Source organism: Corylus avellana, chromosome ca3 (assembly GCF_901000735.1).
Source record: "Corylus avellana chromosome ca3, CavTom2PMs-1.0".
Lineage (NCBI taxonomy): Eukaryota > Viridiplantae > Streptophyta > Magnoliopsida > Fagales > Betulaceae > Corylus > Corylus avellana.
Genome location: NC_081543.1, coordinates 30,068,980 through 30,090,573, shown reverse-complemented (window position 1 = coordinate 30,090,573; position 21,594 = coordinate 30,068,980). Strand labels below are relative to the sequence as shown.

Sequence of the window (21,594 nt, the reverse complement as noted above, 5' to 3'; positions counted from 1 at the left end):
TGCAGAAGTATAGTGTGGTGCGAAGATAATTTCCTGTAAAAACCCAAGAGAACTCAGAATGGGCGGGGATCAAGTGGAGGCCAAGATCATTCTCTCTGGACTGACAACGAGCTTCTATAAGTGCTCTTTGGAACTGGTTTTCAATGTGAATCTGGTAAGCGTTGCAGATTAGCAGTTGACTCATGCAACAAAGAGCCAAGACAATAAAAAAGACTACTCCGAAATTACTCATTTTCTCTACGACTTCCAATGCCTTTGATGTCCTCCTACTTCTTGTCCCTTTAAATTGGATTATTTATTTATTTTTACTTCAATTATCTAAGGATATGATGTAGGCACGTTTTTCTTAACTAATAATTTGGGGAGACAAGCTTTAAAAAAAAAAAAAAAAAAAAGTAACACCAAATTCCTAATAATAATAATAAATAAAAAATCCGTTTAACTAAAATGAAATGTATAAGATTTGTTTTTTTTAGATAGAAATGTATATGATTTTAAGTCAAGTGAAGGTGAGTTTAACAAAGAAAAGTAGCTTTCAGTATAATTAATAAGGAACATTCTCCCCTTCTACATTTTGGATAGGAAAATGATTTATTTCTTTCTCTTATAATTCTCTCGTTCTTTCACTTTTGAAAATAATCATTCAATCTATAGGGTTTATATGCGGGACTCACATAAACTCTATAAATCTAATGATGATTTTAAAAAATAAAAATAAAACAATTTCAATTAGGTCGTGATGTAAACTTGATGTTTTGTGCCCTCCAATAGGAAACAAACGCCTCAACTCGAAACACTAAAAAATAATATAATCCTCTACACCATATAATTTTGACATACTACTAAAAATATCTTCTCAAACTTTAGATTGCGACAATATCCTCCTATACTACCAAAAATGGTCAATATCCCATAACGACAAAAATACATTAATAAAAAAAAAATTCTAAAAATGAACTAAAAAAAAAATAACCATCGCAGCTTGTGGTAAAGTACTCTAGATGTGTGTCAAACACTTTGGGAGGATTCAAAGTTTCAAACATCAGAAAATGCTCACGGAATGTTACAAGGAAGCTAGTGTAAGTAGTGTCGCTGTAGTTCTATATAATAGCATCTCAAGGAGAATAGGCAAATCTTTTATAATAGTCAGATTTAACTATTATTAGCATTTTTTTTTTTTTCTCTCTAGCTAACAGAATAGCAATTTTATAGTTTTTTCTTCTAGTATGAATAGTAAATAGGCTGATTAGCCTATTTACTATTTACACTATAAACTTTGTTTTTTATTATTTTGGGTAAAGTCCATATACTCCCCTCAAACTATCACCTAGTTGACAATGTACCCTCCAAACTATTAATTGTGACAATGTCTCCCCCAAACTATCAAAACATTGTCAATGTCCCCCCTTAAAGCTAGCAAAAAGATAAAAATACCTTTATGTATTTCTCAATAAGACAAAAATACCCCTATAAATTCAATAAATAAATAAAATAAATAAATTTTTATTATTTTTTTTAAAAAAACGAAAATTTTAATTTAACAAGAAAGATTTTTTTTTAAAAAAATAATAATAATAATTTTTTAAACGAAAATTTTTAATTTTTTTTTAAAAACGATTTTTTTTTAAACGATTTTTTTATTTTAACAGAAATTTTTATTTAAAAGAAACGGAAATTTTTTATTTTCTTAAACGAAAATTGTTAATTTTTTTAAAAACAGAAATTTTTATTTTAAAAAGTTATATAAAAAAAAAAATTTCATAACAAAAAAAAAAAAAATTTAATTTTTTTCTTATACAGTGGATTTTTTTTTTTTTTAAATTTTAAATTTGCCACCCTTTGGATTTTTATTTATTTATTTTAGTTTTAGGTTTTTTCTAGAAGTTTTAGTATTTTTTGTTTTTATTATACTAAGGGTAGTTTCGTCATTAGGAGGAACATTGACAATTTTTGGTAGTTTGGGGGGGAAATTGTCACAATTAAAAGTTTAGGGGGGACATTGTCAATTGTGTGGTAGTTTGAAGGGGGTATATGGACTTTCCCCTATTATTTTTCTTTCCATTTCTTTCTTTTACTCTCTCTCCTCCTCTTTCTTTCACACTCTCTCTCACACAAAATAATATTTAAATAAAATAAAAAGTAGCTAAAATAGATAATTTGTTAGAATGTTTATAAAAAATGAGTAACTATATTAAAAATTTATACTTTTTTAATAGCTATTTTGCCTACTACTGGAGATGCTCTGACCTTCTCTAGTTCATGCGGTTGAAGATATGCATATGCAAGCTGAAGTCAAACACGTGTTTGACTTCAGCTTGCATAGCATGGCAAAAACAATATATTGATTTCATGCGGTTGAAGATATATTCTGATTATTTTAGGATGCATGCCTCACCGTCATCGGTGCAGGTAAAGGCGGTATCCAGTGAAAATGTAATTATTTTTCAGCCCATCCTCAATTGCGCTAGTCAGAAACTTGTCATTTTAAACATTGGTTTTATCGCATTTTTGCTTCTTCCCCTCACCCATATATATATATATATATATATATATTACTTATCTTCTCAGTTGGAAATTTGGAAGAGTGTCCATGCAAATTGTATATATACAAAACATCTTATAATAATAATAATATATAATAAATGTAATCGGTTGTGACTTGTGCGGTTTAGAACCAATTAAGCCCCAACAGCATTCAGGATTGTCGCATGGTGCATGTAACCACTTCGTGCATGGGTCACGTCTACACTATATATATATATGGAAAAAAATGTAAAATTAGTTCTTTAACTGTTTATAATTAGCTTATTGTGGTATGAAAATTAACTCAAAAGTCAATGAGGTATGCTAAAAAAATAATTTAGTCATTACAATCAAATTTCGTTCACTAATTTAACAGATTTCGTTAGTGTCACACTGATTTAAGAGCATTTCCAATGGAAGAGCCAAATGTTACTTTTATCTAAAATGACTATTTAAATGTTTTAAAAAACCCCTACATTAGAGCATTCATAATAGAGGAGCCATATTTTTATGTAAAATGGCTCATCAAAACTCACTTTTATCTAGTGTAGCTAAGCCATTTTAAAATGTCTCTACATCCGATTAGCTATATTTCTATTTATTCTATTAAAATATTATTAAAAGTAAGAAAAGTTTTGGGAAAAAGAGAACATGTGAGAGGAAAAATAGAAAAAAATTTGGAAAAAAGAGAATATGCAGAGAAAAAGTAGGAAAAGATTTGGAAAAAGAAAAAACATGTGAGAGAAACAATGAAAAATAAAATAGCTCCCTTAAAAAGTGCTGCTACATTTAACTTTTTTTTTAGCTCTTCTAATCAAACATCCATTTTACATTTTTTTTTGGCTCATCCAATGTAGGAGGTTTTTTAAACATTTGAAGAGCCATCTTAGATAAAAGTAACATTCGGCTCTTCCATTGGGAATGCTCTTAGATTGGCCAAAAGAAAATGTAAAATAGATATTTGATTGGAAGAGCTAAAAAAAACTAAATATAGCAGCACTTTTCAAGGAAGCTATTTTATTTTTTATTATTTCTATTACTTGTTTTCTCTTTTTCCCAAATATTTTCCTTCTTTTTCTCTGGCATTTTTTCTTTTTCTCAAAAGTTTTTTCACTTTTAATAATATTTAAATGATATAAATAAAAATATAGCTAATTAGATGTGGGAGACCTTTAAAAATTCATTAGCTAAACTAGATAAAGTGCGTTTTGAGAAGCTATTTTGCAAAAAAAATTGGCTTCTTCATTAAGAATGCTCTAAATAGGACAAATATCATAATTTTATTGATTCTAACGTTTCACGTTATCAAAATCTGTTCAGTTAGTGAGCGAAATTTGACTGTAAGGACAAAATTCTTTTTTTATACACCTAAGAGACCTTTTTTTTTTTGGTTTTTTTTGACATGTACTTTTTTTTTTTTTTTTTGTTTTTGTTTTGACAAATGCTGTTATAGTCACGGTCTTAGTCAAACCGCGTAGTTAGCTTAGCTATCAATTTTAATTATTTCAATCGTTTTCTTTTGGACCAATTCAAATCATGAATTTTCCAAATTGACTGAGATTTATTTTGTCTGGTCTTTTTGGGGGCAACATGTGTATCAAGGCTAACTAAAAGTAACCCATAATGTCAAAGTCATAGAGGTAAAATAATTATGTCGTGTTTATGCAAATTATTTGCCGCTAAACACATTTTGTTTCCTAAAAGCTTGATTGAAATTTCTTGGTTATGTTTCTTAACGTATATATATAAGGGACCATTTTGTGTTTTTGGTTTGAAAAGTTATTTTAATGTGACATAATAAAAGTAAAAATTATTTTTAAAAGTATTTTTTAATGGGATTAGATAATTAGTTGGTTCTTATCTCCACAAAATATTTATTAAACGATAAAAAAGAGTTAGGATTTATAAAAAGTTGACAAAATTCGTTAATATGTTATTTTAACGTCAATTATCTTGTGACACGTGTCACTTAAAAAATAAAAAATACACTTGTAATTTCCAATTGTACTACTGTATATAAGACAGCCGAAATCTTTCACAAGTACAAAGGAAGTTGGTGCATGAGATATGTTCTAACAATTATTTCTAAGAAATTTGGTCTTATATATGTATATAATAAGTTTCTAACAACCCTTTTACCCAAAGAAAAAAACAAACAAAAAAAGTTTTTAACAACCCTTGTTACCAATATTTTAAGATTCTAACAACCCTTTGTAGGGATAATCAACTTCATAATTAGCCGTATTAAGTGTGGTACGTAACTAATTTATTGGGAAATCTGAAGCATTATTAAACTAATGAATTTGGTCTACAAAGTTGCTTGAACTATGATGACCATGGTCGGACAATGTAGTGGCAGTGGCATATACTTCAATCCCTCCAGAACGAGAAAAAAAAAACCAACCAACTTCTTAAAATCTGTGAAATTATAACGACCGACCACTCTAAACAATACTTTGAGAAGGGGTGGAGGGTTGGTGAATGTGCTTTTCACTAATTACAACTAGTCAAAGTATTGTGAGCATACATAATATCCTCAAAATTAAGTAAATTTAAAAAATATCAAACACAAAAATTTTAGTAACAAAGTGAAAATGATTTGAAGAATTAACTTTTTAAAATAAAATCACCCTGAAGACGAACCAACCTCAAAGACATCCACTATATGAAAACTTTTATTATACGTTGTTCTTACAAAATTTTTGTAACTCCAAATACCCTATTTGTAGTCCTAGAAAACAACTCGCTTACCTCCTACCATAATGGCTCTAGAATCTCTAGCCTTCTTCTATATGTATCACCTTCACGAGCAATATAAAAGTCATGGCGTAATTTGTCTTTTTTTTTTTTTTATTATTTTATTATTTTATTATTTATTTTTTATATTAAATCACCACATATTCTAAGAGGATAAACTAATAGAAATAGTGAATTTAATTAATATTATAAATTAAACTTTTCTCATGTGTTGACTCAAATTCTTCTTAAGCGAGGCTTGCTACAAAAAAATATTTAATTAAATCAGGAGGTGAATGAAGGAGATAAGATTTAAATTCACGACTTTTGCTCAAATACCATATTAATTATTATTTATTTTAAAAACTTAAGCAAATAGATCAAAGTAAATTTAATTATCTAATCAATATTCTGACATTTTTGTTCTCTACCAAGCACAAAGGATTGCCAAACTTATCACAAAATATAAACACTAAATCATCTCAAATATAGAACCTTAAAGTGCCATAATTTTTTTTAATGAAAAACGCTACGCATACTTCTAAGCAATGCCGCCTTTTCTTTTGTTGGCCTCCCATCATGTAAGGTTCCCCAACTCATCCCATTTACAAAAAGGCAAATATTAACTCCTCATGCAGAAAGAGACTTAATTGATGACTCCTCCAAGAAAAAACAAAAAAGAAACAGCCTTCGTACGTGTTAGTCTTTGCCTCTCCTCCAACATGTCACTTGTAGGCTCCATTTGACTGTTTCTTCATGGAAAAAAATAATAAACAAATTGCCCATGACAATTTCCCTCAACAAAAATACAATAAAAATCCCCAAATAATTAAACAAGCAACACTAATTGCAGTCAACAACAACTAGAGAGATTGACTAGTAAAAGAATTTAATAGACTTCCATGTTGATTGTCGTGTCCTCCCCGGTTCACCCACTTGGGAAGGTGGAGCACTTCTTAATTTGTGCCCACATAACACTCCATGCTCTTTCTTTATAAATTCCCAAACTCCCTTCCCTCTTCTCACACAATTATACACTCCAAAACCAAAACCAACACCCCTCTGTCTCTCTGTCTCTCTCTCTCTCTCTCTAAAGATGTGGAAATCCTTTGTTAACTCCTGTAACAGACATTCGTTTGATGAAGTAGAACAACTTAGGAAACCTGCTCTTAACGCAAAACCCATATACAGAGATGAGTTAGAGAAGAAGGCATCAAAGAAGAAGGTAGCAGAGAAGAAAAGTGACTGTTCTGCATATTCAAAACCCACAGAAGATGGGAAGGATTTTGAGAAGAAAAGTGTTGCCAAAAAGGAGGTGATTACAGTCAAAGTGAGGATGACGAAGCAAGAGGCGGCTCGAATGTTGTCCAAGTGCAAAGATGGAGGGCTCCTCGACTTCAAAGACGTGGCACGTGAGCTTGTGCATATACCTCCAAATCGTGTTAATGTTGTGTCGGCTAAAGCTAGATTTGGTCAAGCGCTTGAGAGCATCCCAGAAGAGATTTAGATGTAATTTTTTTTTTTTTTTATTAATGTTATTATTGCTAGAAAAATTCTCTTTTCCTCTTTTTGTTTCTCAACATATTCGTAATTCTTTTAATTAGTGGGAGAAGTACGATAAGCACTAAACAAAACGAAGGATTTTTTTTAAAAATCTAACATGCTTAGCTCCCACTTAGGTCATAGGCTATCATGACCAGAAAAACCGCGAGCTATTTTACGCTATTATTCTAAAAAGATAATTAAAATTATAATTGAAAATTTTTAAAATAGTTAAAACTATAACAACATTATGCTTAACAAAAATCACTTATAAATCTCAATTTTATCTATTAAGGAACTATAACTAAGACGAGACTTGACACTTTTATAACACCATTACAATCCATTCACCCAATGTGAGACAACTTTTCGGAGTGATACAATATTATCCACTAAAATTCCTAATGTTCTCGTTAGGGCCCATTTCATGCTACAATGCCCAAACGTCATATGGTATTCCTTATAGGTTGCTTTGACACAATTTGTCAAGGCCCAAACAAAATGTTATCTATATCTATGTTATTAATTTAAAATGACTTATGAAAGTTACAATTGAGCTCCCTAAAATCATTTTCACACAATCAAGTGGGACTTAACTTCTGAGGTGTCACATAGGTGTCATTGATTGGTAGCATAATTTTATTAAAGATATTTTATTTTGAAAACAACTTAGCTCAAAGTCGAACAACCTATGTGAGCACACATACATATATGATAACACCTTAGTGAATTCATGAATCTTCGATCCAATAACATCGAATATCAACATCGAACCATGGAAGTGGCCATGTCATTTAATTGACTTGATACCAATCCACAATTACAAATGTTAACTCCCTTATGGACATGGATCTATAACCAATTATAATAATATTCACTACAAAAATTCAATTTTTTGGTAACGGACCGTTAGTGACGTGTCAAGGCTGTTAACACGTTACTAACGTGTCATTGGTAACGTGTCTGAGGCGTAAACAAATTGTTCGTAACTACTAGGGATTTAGTAACGTGTCAATTTCTGACACGTTACTAAATGGTAACGTGTTTGTTTCTGACACATTACTAAACTTTTAGTAACGTGTCAATTTCTAACACGTTACTAAAGTTTAAAAAATTATTAAAAAAAAATTCTTGACAAAAATTTGAAATTTTTTGTTTTCAAATATTTTTTCCAGAGTTTTTTTTTTTTTTTCAAATAATATTATGGAAATTGATTTTCAAAAATCCAAACCCAGCACAGTTGATATCATGGAATCTGATTTTTTTTTTTTTTTTTTTCAAATAATATCATGGAATCAGATTTAATAAACCATCAAATAATATCATAGAACTCAGAATGCCTTGAATCAGTTTCAACAACATATACAAACATCTGCAACTTTCCTTTGGAACTCGAGCTCCATTTAGGCCCGATATTCAGCTATCTCCTTTTCAGCCTCTTCTTTGGCTTGTTTCAACCTAGCCATTTTTTCTAACAATAGAAAGACAAGCTATATATATTAAACCCCAATATATTAATGCAAAACACAAGCTATATATATAATGAGGAATATATATACCTGAGGAGATGGACGGAGAGAGGCCAGACCTGCCTGAGAGAGAGAGAGAGAGAGAGTACTGTGAGAGGCTAATGCCGGAGAGGAAATTCCCTCTTCTTCGAAGAAGAGAAAGGAAAAGATAGAGAGAAAAAAGAGAAGAAGACCTCTGCGGGGGAGGTAGAAAAAAAATAGGGGGGAAGAAAGAAAGAAAAGGGGGGAAAAAAAATATTGGGAACCAGCTGGTCGCAGGTTCCCAAATAATATCATAGAAAATTCCCTTTTGTGACGTGTAGTTTTGACACGTTACCAATTGGTAACGTGTGGAGTTTTATACGTTACTAAAATATTTAGTAACGTGTTATAAACTGCCACGTCACTGAATAGTAGCGTGGCAAATATTAATGAATAGTATACACGTCATTAATACTTTTTTTTTTTTTTGTAGTGATTGTAGTATATATGAAAAAATAGCACACTTAAACGTGATAAGTCATTGTGCTAATTCACTATCGACCCTTTTATGTTATCAAATGAAAACTCATCTTGAGTCAAATTCAGTCAAATTGAAGCCCTAATATGAAAATAGCTATTCCTTTACGAAGAGTAATACCTTATGAGAGGAATAGCTATTTTTTTAAAAAAAAATAGATCTCCATGCTCTAAAAAAAAAAAAAAAAAAAAAAAAAAAACTCATATTGTTTTTTATTTTCTTTCAAACTTAAAAAAGAAAAAACTTGGAATTAATGTGAATTTATTGGGTGGTGGTGGCAGAAGCCGAGATGGCTTATGGCTGCGACAACCCCTAACTTCTGCTATGGGTGGCCACCCATTGAATTCCTACCATTTTTTCTTTTTTCTTTTTAATTTGAGTTTACAAAAAATTAAGAAGTAATTTATTTATTTTTTAATAATAATTTTGAATCAATTCTAATTAGAGCATATATGTTGTCATTAAATTAAGAAATATGAATAATTATTTTATTCCACATTCTTCAATTTTCAGTAATAACTATTCATTTTCTTAATGAAATACTCATTTTGTATACCAAACAAGGGCATAACTAATCTTATATCTGTTATTTATTTATTCATTTATTATTTTTTTTATTGAAAAATCAATATGATCTTATTCATAGAAAAGTCAAGAGCACAAAAGCTCTTACAATCAAGATCCAAGCCGAAGCTAAAAGATCAAAGCTGAAGCTAAAAAATTATACATCATAGAGGGCAATAACAAGCAGATCTTATATTGAAGTCCAAACTATGACGCCAAACATCCGCTAACCCATGACTAATATTTAGTTGTTACAGTAGATCTGCTCTAGGTAGACAATCCAATGCATAGGTAGCTCTTATTCCTCGACCTTGAAATTAGAAAAAACTTCATGCCGATACTCATCCTCCTCAACCCGAGTGCCAGAATACCATTCACATCCACAACCTCAAGGGTTTGGACCAAAGCATAAGGCGAGCAGATCAAGAGAAGACAAAGCCTTATTACAAGCAGCATGAAATACAAGCAAAATATACGAACATAGAAAAAACAACAAGAAAGCAGCAAGACAACACAACACAATATAACCAAAATACAGGGAAAAGTAAAACAACCGAAAAAACAAAAAAAAGGAGCACCCCAAGTGAAAGTCGGCAGCTAAAAGAAAAGCTGATCGTGTGCTTGCCGGACACCGAAGCGAGGGAGGCGTTGGAAGCTCGATGCGGTGGGGGATGCGTTAAAAGGCCCTGCAGAGGACTTTGGACGGCACAGCGGCGCGGAAGAGATTAGTGGCATACTCAAAAAACTTGGGAGGGGGCGGGAGAAGTTTGAGTGAATCCCCCAAAAAAGTCACCCACAAAGTGTGCCAAAATAAACATCTAGCAAGAAAAAGGAAGAAACAAGTAGAAAAAAACAAATTGAAAAGAAAGACAAATCGGGGAAGAGAGGGGGGAAGGATCATGGAAGAGAAGGGGGCAACGAATCAAGAGGGTGGGAGATCTCCCCCTCCCCTGCTGTGCGGCGCCACTTCTTGTGCTTTGCTAGGGTTTTTTGCCTCTAAAACGCTTGTCTTATGTCTGTTATTCTTTATATTTCATGGTCTTTGTTAATGTCACAATAAAGGTCAAAATACATATTTCTCTATATTCAAAAGACATCATATATAATTTATAGGGGAAACTTTACTTTACACCCTTGAATTACTGTGCGTTTTGACAAGCCTCTCAAATTTCAAAACCTCTCAATTCACCCATCAAACTTTCAATTTGATGCAATTTACCCCTTCCGTCAATTTTTGCTGTTAAAACCCCTAAAAAAAACAAAATTACCCTTGAATTTTCTTTTTATTTAAAAAAAAATTGAAAAAAAAGGGTCACAAGGTGGCCCAACCGTGGGTCATCTTGTAATTTTTTTTAAAAAATTTTAAATTTGAAATTAAGGGTAAATTTGAAATTTTATAAAAAAGTCAGGGGGTATAAATGTTATTGTCTCACTTTTAATGTTTAAAATCTTATAGAGGGGTTCAAATTGACTGCAATTAAAATTTTATGGGTTTAAATTGAGAGGTTTTGAAGTTTGAGGACATGTCAAAATGCGCGGTAATTCAAGGATTGAAAGTGAAATTTATCATATATATATGTGTGTGTGTGTGTGTGTGTGTGTGTTGCTCTATCATCTATTGGGACTATTGGAAGCTAAAACCATATGCTTTCCGATGGCTAAAAAACAATTATATGACATGTGCATAGTGATCAGTGATCATAAAGAACAATATACATACATATATAACTAAAATAAGAATATGACAAAAGTTTTTTTTTTTTTTTTTAAAAAAAAATTAATTGCTCGAAACAACTTATCTAAGAACTTGATGGATTGTTGTTTATGCATCCCAAAAAGAGAAAGAACACCGAGTCACTACAAAACATTCAAAATTACTTTATGTTTATGTCACATCATTATAAAAAATAAAAAATAAAAAAAATTCTAAAAAGAATTGTTGAACGAACCCGAACCCGAACCTGATGAATTTCTATGGTCACGTTTTTCCTGATTTTGAGCCCTATGACAAGATGGGTTGAAGTCTTCAAAATGCATCAAATTCAGTATGGTCATATGTTTGGGTGATTTTTCGTCCTATGAAAAGAATGGGGGCTGAAGTCTGCAAAAAAATGATAATTAATCGTATTGGAAGTAAATGGCATTGACTAGTGGGTCTCATTAAAAACGCGTAGTTTTATATTAATTGGTTATAAATTTAATCATTTCCTTTTCTTAGACTGGCGAAATTCAAACTGAGTGACACTTTTCTTGTCTTTGGGGGAAAAATGTATGTATAAAAGTAAATTATCAGTAAACTACGCCATCTTCGAGCTAACATAATCTTTATTTAAAAAATAATAATAATAATAATAATAGTAATTTTGACGTGTTTATGATGCATTATTTGCTGGTAAAGCATTTACCTTCCAAGAGGTTGACTGAAATGTTAATAACTTAAAAAGTAAATAAAAATTGGACAATTGTTTTTTTTTTTTTTTTTAAAGCGGGAGAAGAGGAAAAGGGGAAGACAATTGTTTCCTTTAAATTGGGTTCGATTTTTCTTTAAATTTGGTCGGATGAAATTTCTCCAACTTAATTGTTTTTTGTTTTGTTTTCTCCAACAATGAAATTTCGCCAAGAATGCTAACATGCATGACACTCCAATTAACTTTTTGATTCATCCTTATTAAATAAATAAATTAAAAAAAAAAAAAAAAAAAAAAGATTCAATGATTTATTGGGAATGTAACGTGAGCATTGTTGGATAAATGTTGAATATTATAGTATTTAGCATTTTTCATTTGATAATGGTTTGGAAAAGTTTTTTATTTTTTAATTTAAATTTTGGTTTTAAAAAGTGTTTTAACATAATATAAAGGAAACAAGTATTTTTTTGGTAGAGCCAACATTTATAAAGTGTTTTGCATTTTGAATTGTATGCAAATAATTTCAAGAAAAGTTTTTCTGTTTTCAAAACCCTTATACCAAATTCTTCTTTTGTTTTTTGGCAAGCACTAAGAGGTATCAATTCACTTTTAATAAGGATTTCTGACAAGAAGCAATTAGAGAGAGAGAGAGAGAGGCTCTAACGCCTCCCTAGAAAATTTTTAAAACCTAGGGTTTTTTCTTCTTCCATCTCCATGGTGAGAGCAGCCGCCTCCTTAGTGAGAGTACTCCATATCTCCTCCCTCTTCTTTGTTTAGATTTCCTTGTTTTGTTGTTTTTTCTTCTTGTTTTTGTTGTTGTGCAGTCCGACCAGATCAGGAGCTCTTGCCTCCTTCATCCTCTCAGATCAACCTCCACTCCGCCGCCGTCCGTTCACCATTGTGCAGCGCCGCTCGCCTCCTCAAAACTGGTTGAATTTTAAATCTAGTTTTGGAAAAAACTAGATCTAGCCTCATCGATCAGTTTTCCACCATCACGCGTCATCTCACCTCGTGTCTCGGCCTCTCAACTTCCCAACGCCACCTCCTCCGGCCAGATCCAACCACCACGTGCCGGCACGTGGATCTCACACACTGGTGCGTGGATCTCACCTTCCGGTGTGTCTACATCACGCGCCTGCCAGTGTTCGCCAAACGCCGCTCCCCGGCCGTTGCTTCTGTTTTCTGGTCTTTTTGTTGTTTTCCTGTTGTTCTTTTGTATTGTATTTTTGTTGTTGTTGTTTTTGTGTTTTGTGGGTTACTGTCTCTTATTTTTTATTGTTTTATTACTTTAGTGGAGACTTTTGTAACTGAATTTGTGTTGGTTCCTCTATTTTCAACAGTCCTAGTTACGGACTATAGCAATGCTTTTACCGCTTCAGCCTCCTTCTGGCGGTTGTTGCTGGTTCAAGTGGGGGTTCAGATAGGTTCTCCTTAATCTGTGTCCCTTTTACTTATGAAACCACCTTGCGCTGCCCTTTGAGAAGACCGGGTCATTTGTTTGTCCCATTTCCTACGATTTGTAATTATTTCCACACTGCTTTAGTTTGTTTTTGGTCTATTGTTAGGGAGTCCACCCCTTTTTCGTTTTTAGGATCGTCTTCTCCTTCTTCCTTATGGATCAGGAGTGGAAAGGATCCTTCCCTGTAACCCCTTTCTTATTCAATTAGAAAAATAAAATAAGAATTTATGAGATTTTCACAAAATATACATACAAAATCATCTCAAATGTAGAACCTTAAAATGACATATAAAATTAAATTAGACATTGCAGGAGAAAAGACAGCAGAGGAACTAGTCTCTCTTCCAATCGCCATTTCTTAGTGCATTTCTCGATTGGGTTAGGCCATTCCTTTCATTGGCTTTCCATGTTTGGTTCCCAGCTCATGACCTTTTACAAAAGATAGATTTTAACGTACAGAAAGAGAATTGACTTGCTGATCACAAAAAAACGAAAAGAAAGACTGATCAGTCTTTGCCTCTCTAGCAGGCAGCAGGGTACTGGTTGGCTCCATTTTGACACTTTCATCATGAAAAAGTAATAGATAACTTGTCGATTGAGATTGATACCTAGAGAAATCTCTTAGTAAGCTTTAATAAAGTATGTTGAGATACCACTCAACTAAAAAGTTATGAGTTTTGGCCTAACTATGATATATATTTAATGTGGGACTTAAACCAATCTATACTTACACGTGTATACTTATTAGTCTCTCTCTCACGCGTGAGTTTATTACTGTATTTCAGCACTTCCCCTAGTATGGAATTTTTTTTTTTATCAATCTTATGGGCTCTCTCCAAGATCACTGCCATGTGGGTTTGCCAACACCACGTACATTTATCTCTATTTCAAGAACTCTCGATTGCGCTTATGACATGAACCTTTACCCCTTACTCTAGGATCCCTATTCATACCAGCACCTTGCACATTTGTCCATATTTCATGGATTCTTGTCTGTGCCTGCACCACTCCACCATACTGCGCACTATTATTGACTCTAATACCACTTATTAAGGAGATTGGCACCTTGTAGAATATTTAGTGAGATCATAATATTATACGTTGAGATACCACTCAACTCAAAAGCTTTAACCTATAAATTTATGCCAAACTATACTATATTAATCACTCACAGTTATAACACCTTTCTAATATGAGATTCAAACCTTTTTGGGCTCGCACTATATACTCAGTTATGGATGCAAGGCTCGTGACAATGTAATTTCCTCAACAAAAAAGTATAATAATAAAAAATAAATAAATAAAAAATAGGGCTCCACTAATCTACGGTCACCCACTAGACCTTGACTGGCAGGATTTTTAAAGATTTTCCATGTCGTGAATTCGACGCCCATGGTTGATCATCCTTTGAAAATCAGCCACTTGATTTCTCTATGCCCAGATAACACTCCATGCCTTTTGTATCCATCCATATCTTCTATAAATTCACAATCCCCCTGCTTTTCCCCCATATCACCACCTCTCTGCCTCTTGTCACAGTCATATACACCAACACCTCTCGCTTTCTATTTCTCTTTCTCTCTCTTTCTGATCTCTCTTTCTAAATATGTGGAAATCCTTTGTTACCTCCATTAACAAACTTTCGTTTTATGAAGTAGAAGAGTCTAGGAAGCCTTTTCTTAATGCAAAACCTATATACAGAGATGAGCTAGAGAATAAGGCATCAAAAAAGAAGGCAGAGAAGAAAAGAGACCCTTCTGCACATTCAAAACCAAAAGAAGATGGGAAGGATTTTGAGAAGAAAAGCTATGGATCTAGTACTAGTGCTGACAAAAAGGAGGTGATTACAGTAAAAGTCAGGATGACAAAACAAGAAGCAGCTCGAATGTTGTCCAAGTGCAAAGATGGAGGGTTCCTTGACTTCAAAGATGTGGCACATGAGCTTGCGCACATACCACCAGATCGTGTTAATATTGTGTCAGCTGAAGCTAGAAATGGTCAAGTGCTTAAGAGCATCCCAGAAGAGGTTTAGATGTATTACTTTTATTAATGTTACTATTGATAGAAGAATTCCCTATTCTTTTCTCTTCTTTTTCCCCCTTCAATCTTTTATTAATTCTTTTGGTAAGAGAACTGTTAAAACAATCCATATAGACATATACCCTTTGTCTCATCAGCTAGGAAGTCTTTGATGGTTTATCAAGGCAACTTCCAATATTTGTTATAAAATGACTTGTGCTTTTGGTGCAATGTAAAAAGTTGGGACTTCTTTCAAGCTGAACTTGATTCGATTCCTTTTATTCAAATTATAATGGAAAAATTTATGTTCCAACTCCGACATCACTTGTTCAATGGAGAAGATGTCACGTTATTTAAAATTTTAAATGAAGTAGCAATATAAACATCATTAAATGTGTAAAATTAATCGATACAAACCCAAATTAAAAGTTAGAAGTGTAGAAATGAGAGCTCATGCATTATTGAATATCTTATATACTTAAGCCTGTAATTACTGTTCTTCAATACTTTTAAAACGAGTTGTTATGGTTATAATAAAACAAAAAAAAAACAGGACATATCAAGAAGTGGTTTAGTCTTTGATAATTTGGTACGTGGGGCCATTAGGATGCCCGGGACCCTTTGGATGAGCTTCTCAGCAGTTCCTGCTTTGCCTCAAAAGGCTTCCTGCAGGAGAAATTTTCTCGGTTCGAGTAAAAGTCAAGATGACAAAGCAAGAATTAGTTTCTCGAAAGTTATCCAAGTGCAAAGATGGAGGCCGGGTCCCTTGAATTCATGGACATTGTTTGTGAGCTTCTTACTGTCAAAACATGTTCTGTTTCTTGATGCTATTTAAAAAGGGTTATTTATTTATTTATTTATTTTTATGTGATATAAAGATGAAAGTAATTTTTTTTTTTTTGTGAGTAGTTTTTGTTAATATTTTTATTTTGAAAATAAAAGGCAAAAGGGAGCCCCAAAAAACGATAACAAACAAAGCTGATTTCTTTTTATCCGCTAGAACTAGCAGATAAAATAATTTTTTTAAGATGAATTTCATTATTATTACCATTATTATTCTTTAGAGGGAAATTTGAAAAAAATATATATATATTCTGCTTGTTTTTCTACTTTAATTGATCCTCCAAATGCAGGGAGATAAGTCATTTATACAGTTTAAAAGTTTTTTTTTAAAAAAAATTTATGCAGTTTACAAGTTGTTCTTACTTGTGTTGTTTAGGCAAATTACAATATATATATGTGAGTATGTGACCGTTATACTAGTGAGACAAAGTTTTTCTCTTTACAATTTGAAGGAAATCTTTATTCATAGTTGTAATGGAGCCACAAGTGGTTTCCCATTTGGCCTTACAGGCAACAAGATTTTCTTCTTCTTTTTATTTTTATTTTAAAAAAGTAAGCCCTAAACGAAAGGAGATGAAAATATTCAAAACTAGTGACTTATTTTTGAAATGTGGTTCTAAGCTAAGCTACGTACCGTACCTTCTGAGGTTTGAAAGATTTTCAGTTCCTTTCTTGAATTTCTTTAAGAAAAGTTATGTTCTAGCATCACCTAGTCAAGAGGCTGCCTACAAGCTCATTATATAGGTTCACATGGGAGTCCATATATAACATATAACATTTACCATGTTTGTCATGTCGATCTTAGATTCAATCACACAGTTTTAACCCTCTCTTTCATTTTGGGACCTCGTCACACCATGGGAGGTAGACCTCATCACACCATGGGAGGAGACCTATACTATGGGTCTCGAAGGCTCCATGGTTAGAGATGCACGGTCAAACCATGAGTGTCGAAATACATATGTTCGCCATTTATTTTTATGCTGAAATTGGAGCGCCCAAACTTGAAGGAGATGAGATGGTTGATGTTGTCGGTGCAAGAGCAAAGGAAGCGACAGAGGAGGTGGGTCGAGGCAACAGAGCAAAAGCCTTGGTGCCACGTGAATTATCATATCAATTTAGTGATTGGCGAGATAAGTATAATGTATATTGCCTTACAAGTTTTTGTTTTTAATTATTTTTTAAAATTTTAAGTTCACCGAAAAATAAAGGAGATGAATATATTCAAACTAATGACTTTTATTTTTGAAGTTCGGTTCAAACATAAACTACATACCTTTTAAGGTATGAAATATTTTAGCTAGCTATTCATTTTCTTGAAATTCTAGAACAAAAGTTGTGTTCTACTCTAACATCACCTAGCTAGCCAAGAGGCGACTTTGCATTTGGCTTTGCTCAAGAATTGGTCAAGAAGTCCCCAAGAGGTAACTCAATCGGCTGGGACCACGTCTAATGAAGCGGAGGTCACTTGTTCGAATCCCCCTCCCCCTCTTGTGCGGACATGTCAAAAAAAAAAAAAAAAAAAGAATTGGTCAAGAAAATAAGTTCACTTGATACTTCTTTGAAGCCCACTTTACTCGCTTCAATTTGCATTAACTGCCTTTCCCACCCCTATTATTAAAATAATCAACAGATAATTAATTTGTGGTGGTATTTGTCGCTTGTATTGTGGCCATTAATTAGCACCAGAAGTTCGTGGTCACTAGCTAGCGGTAATGGCTGTGGTTGCTAATTGTTGATTTTTTTTTTTTTTTGGATGATTTATTAGATTGTCTTTGTTGTATTTGAATTTGACTATATATTATACATGCATGGTTACATTTTCTCAAAAAATAAATACTTGGTTACATGTTATTTAAAAATTTTAAATGACGTGATAATATATTCATCATGTGAAAACATAAATAAGGTTCTCAATCCTCAAGAGTTAACTCAATCTGTTAAGGATCATGCTTCATAGATTGAAAATCATTAATTCGAATCACCTTTTCTCATTTCTCTCCCATTATGCGGACATATAAGAAATTCATTCAATGACTTCAAACAAGACCTAAAAATGGGTGAATAGGTATTTTTCAATAAACCCAACAACAACAAAAAAATCGCAACCACACAAAATACCACCAAAATTAAATAAAACATTAATTATTTGCCTCATAGCTCCTGCATGGCTGCATATCCTTAACAGTATAGTAACACCAAATTCCATACCTCTTGCAACCTTTTATTAGGTGTTAGGTAGTGCTTCAAATTTGTTGACTAAATTAAAGGCGTTGCTTGATTTTTTGTTGAGAATAATATTAGACAAATTAGGATAAAATGACCGGCCGATTATCTTATGCAACACACCTTTCTTCATTACTCATAGTGGCTTGTGGTTTTGGGCCCGACTCCCTGGCCCTAATAGGTCTTTCTAGCCCGGTCCGGTCGGGTGGATCCAAGTACATCATAAGTCTCTCTTAATGCCCCTACCAAATAAAAATCTCCATTGATGTAATGGTGACAATATATGATGTTGGATGATAAGAAGAAAATTAAAGAAATGGACTTAATTTGTTTTGTTTTGTTTTGTTTTGTTTTTTTTTTGTTTTTCTTTTTTCTTCTCTCTGTTAGGTGCATCGTGCATGACTCACTGCCTTTGTTCTCATCGTAGCTTTTAGTGCACCTACCTCAATAATGGTGGCAATTTATTTTAGTGAAAATTATTTATGATTAAATTAAATTATGTTATCTTCAATAGAAATTGTCTTTGCTTTACTGTAAAATAATTTTAAATTACAAAAATTAATAAATTATTGGGCTTCAATTATCTCACATGCAGATCTTGCGCGATTTACTGCGAGCTCGTGGCTCGACAGTCTACCAATTTTAGGTTTGATGCTTTTCAATGTTAGCAACAAAACAACCTACTTTTGTCCCTACTTGTTATAGAGTGTTGACAAATTGCACAACATACTGTAAAGAGTCCCAGTTAAATAGAAAAAAACAAAATTTTATTTTAATTAGTCTATTAAATTGGTATTATCTGTTGTTAGAATATGTGAAATTTAAAAATGCATGCATGTTTTAAGATACGTATGGGTTTAATAAACTAAGTTAAAAATAGGACGAAAATTTTTTGACATGTCACATAATATGACATAAATTTAATATTATAAAATTAGTAGATTAAGGTTGATGAGTCTGACTCGTTTAATTAAATAGGTTGACTTAAAGTGAACTTATATACTTATACCCATGCCAAGACACTCTGAATCCGATACACAACACAGTATTTGACACGATTGCGAGCCTAATACGTACCCAATGTTAGATTTTAGAGGTTGGATCGGTTTAATTAAATGAATCAGGTTATGTTTAGCATATATAATCTTATACCAATCTCCCAATATAACTCAAACTCGATATCCAAACACCAATTTGCCATTCTTAATTGAAAGAAAACTTTGTTTGAACCAAAATAATGACAAGGAAAAACGCCATGTGATCTCACCTGCAATTTCAAACTTTTAAAGAGTAATAAACTGCCGACATAACTAGAAAAAAAAAATGTTATAAAATATTAATTGTATTTAGAATTAGTTAATCACGGCTAGGATTGGCAGATTTGGTTGGTTAGATTTGGACGTATGCAGCTGATCCTGCTCGAGAGCTTCATGGATTGTGGCGTAATTTACGTAGACTTTCATTATGCGGAAAATCTTCTCTTGATTGGTAAAGGCCTTAACGATTAAGCTAACTATGCATGTGCTCTCCTCAAAGTTCATTGTCATGGAAGTCAAAGGTACAAAGTTTTCTCAAAATTAAAGGATTTTTTTAAAAAAAAAATTAGTTTTATTAAATTGATATTTGTGATATATATATTAAAATCACATGATCTAAGAACAGAAGTTAATTTAATATACTCGTTCTGACCGAAACAATGAAAGTTGTTATGAAACAAAGAAAACATATGCTCATCATGCTTTGATACACGAAAGTTTGAGAAGAAGAAAGAGAATAGGGACATCATCCATGCCAAACATTCAATAAAAAAGAGCAAGATCACAATTAATGTACAAAAATGGTCTTCCATTCGTAATATATTGTGCTCAATCCCCACATCCTCTGCTTCTTTCCTTCATGATCTTGTTAAATAGTGGAAATTCTCTTAGTGTAATCATTTTCCCAAACCTTTTTTTTTTTCTTCAATTACATAGAACCAAACAAAACAAAAGCTAAAACAAACCAAAGAAGGAGGGATGTCTTTCTCACTAATTTTATATGAGAATGCAACCAGAATGAAATCTAGATGCGACCCAACTCGTCATATTGTAAGCATAAAAGTTTGTATTTCTGTTGATCTAACGAGCTTCCCAAGAAAGCAACGCAGGGTTGGAAGCCGGAGTTTCCGAGATTAAGGAGGAAATCCTCCAATCATGGGTGAGTACTTACATATTCATCTCGATCAACCACTATAGGGCCCTCTAGTTAAGAAAGTTTAATTACAGATGTGGGCTTTAACCCAAACCAAAATTTCATCAAGAGCCTACAAATCTATGGAAGAAGAAGTAGAAGAAGAGGAAGAAAAATGGCTGCAAATGAAGTACTCATCTTTCCATCTCAATCGCTTCAGGGCTCTCCATGATACTCTCCAGAGAAGGCTTCCATCCCTCAACTTTTCCTCTTCCTCTTTGTCTTTCAATCTCCCTGAAAACATCTTCCAACCTCTTCCCTTCTTTATCCTTCAGCTGAAGCATAAACCACTCCAACTCCTCCTTTGTCAGCACAATTTTAAGCCTTATGCTTCCCTTCTCAAACCCACTTTCCTTCACAAAAGGATTTGCTGATATCTCTCTTTGATCATATCCCTCCTCCTGCTGCTGCTGCTGCTGCTGCATTTCCTCTGCTTGGTGCCTCGGCTCGCATGTCTCCATGCAGTTCCCCATGATTCTGGATCACCTGGAAACTAGTATTGTCTAGGAAAAGTTACTCTTTTCAGTGGATCTAATTGGTGCCTAGAACAGCTTTTGGGATCCAGAAAGAGAGAGCCAATCTAATTGAAAACTACTTTTTGGGAGGTTTCAACTTGTGCATGTGAGGTGGGAGCTGAGTAGGGATAGCAAAGAATTTATAGTGTTGAAGACATGAAAATGACAACATAATATAAATACTAGATTTGTTTCATTTTTTGAAGATTTGATTCCTTTCCTACTCGCTAAGTGACAAATTAAACTACTCGTCCCTAAATTGTGTGATACATAATATCCATGTGGGGGCACCTGATTAAGAAAATTCTAGGCCATGGCCTAACTATGTCTCATTCCCTCGGAAGTTCCCAAAGTGTTCAAATTTTAGCAAGTACATTTTTAAGCATTGTCGCGGTTTTATATACACTGTTAAATACAGTAAAATTTAATTTAAATCATGATATAATTCGTCTCCATTTTATTTGAAATTGAGCTTGATTATATTCCCTCTCTTGGGAGCCAA

At 32.9% G+C, this 21,594-nt stretch overlaps 3 protein-coding genes across 3 annotated transcripts; 2 read left to right on the top strand and 1 right to left on the bottom strand.

Annotated features, from left to right (window-relative positions):
• The first annotated feature begins 6,355 nt into the window (after positions 1 to 6,355).
• LOC132174392 (uncharacterized) lies at positions 6,356 to 6,766 on the top strand. Its single transcript, XM_059586054.1, has one exon. It carries the CDS (start codon positions 6,356 to 6,358, stop codon positions 6,764 to 6,766), a length of 411 nt encoding a protein of 136 aa, XP_059442037.1.
• Positions 6,767 to 14,759: 7,993 nt separating this feature from the next.
• Positions 14,760 to 15,489, top strand: LOC132176567 (uncharacterized). The gene has a single exon (XM_059588815.1). The coding sequence runs from the start codon at positions 14,867 to 14,869 to the stop codon at positions 15,290 to 15,292; it is 426 nt and encodes a 141-aa protein (XP_059444798.1). The 5' UTR covers positions 14,760 to 14,866; the 3' UTR covers positions 15,293 to 15,489.
• A 4,858-nt stretch (positions 15,490 to 20,347) lies between these two features.
• Positions 20,348 to 21,228, bottom strand: LOC132175795 (uncharacterized). The gene has a single exon (XM_059587849.1). The coding sequence runs from the start codon at positions 21,048 to 21,050 to the stop codon at positions 20,712 to 20,714; it is 339 nt and encodes a 112-aa protein (XP_059443832.1). The 5' UTR covers positions 21,051 to 21,228; the 3' UTR covers positions 20,348 to 20,711.
• Positions 21,229 to 21,594: the final 366 nt, after the last annotated feature.

Coding starts and splice junctions, on each gene's coding strand:
- LOC132174392 (XM_059586054.1), top strand. CDS start 6,356: ATGTGGAAATCCTTTGTTAACTCCTGTAACAGACATTCGTTTGATGAA.
- LOC132176567 (XM_059588815.1), top strand. CDS start 14,867: ATGTGGAAATCCTTTGTTACCTCCATTAACAAACTTTCGTTTTATGAA.
- LOC132175795 (XM_059587849.1), bottom strand. CDS start 21,050: ATGGGGAACTGCATGGAGACATGCGAGCCGAGGCACCAAGCAGAGGAA.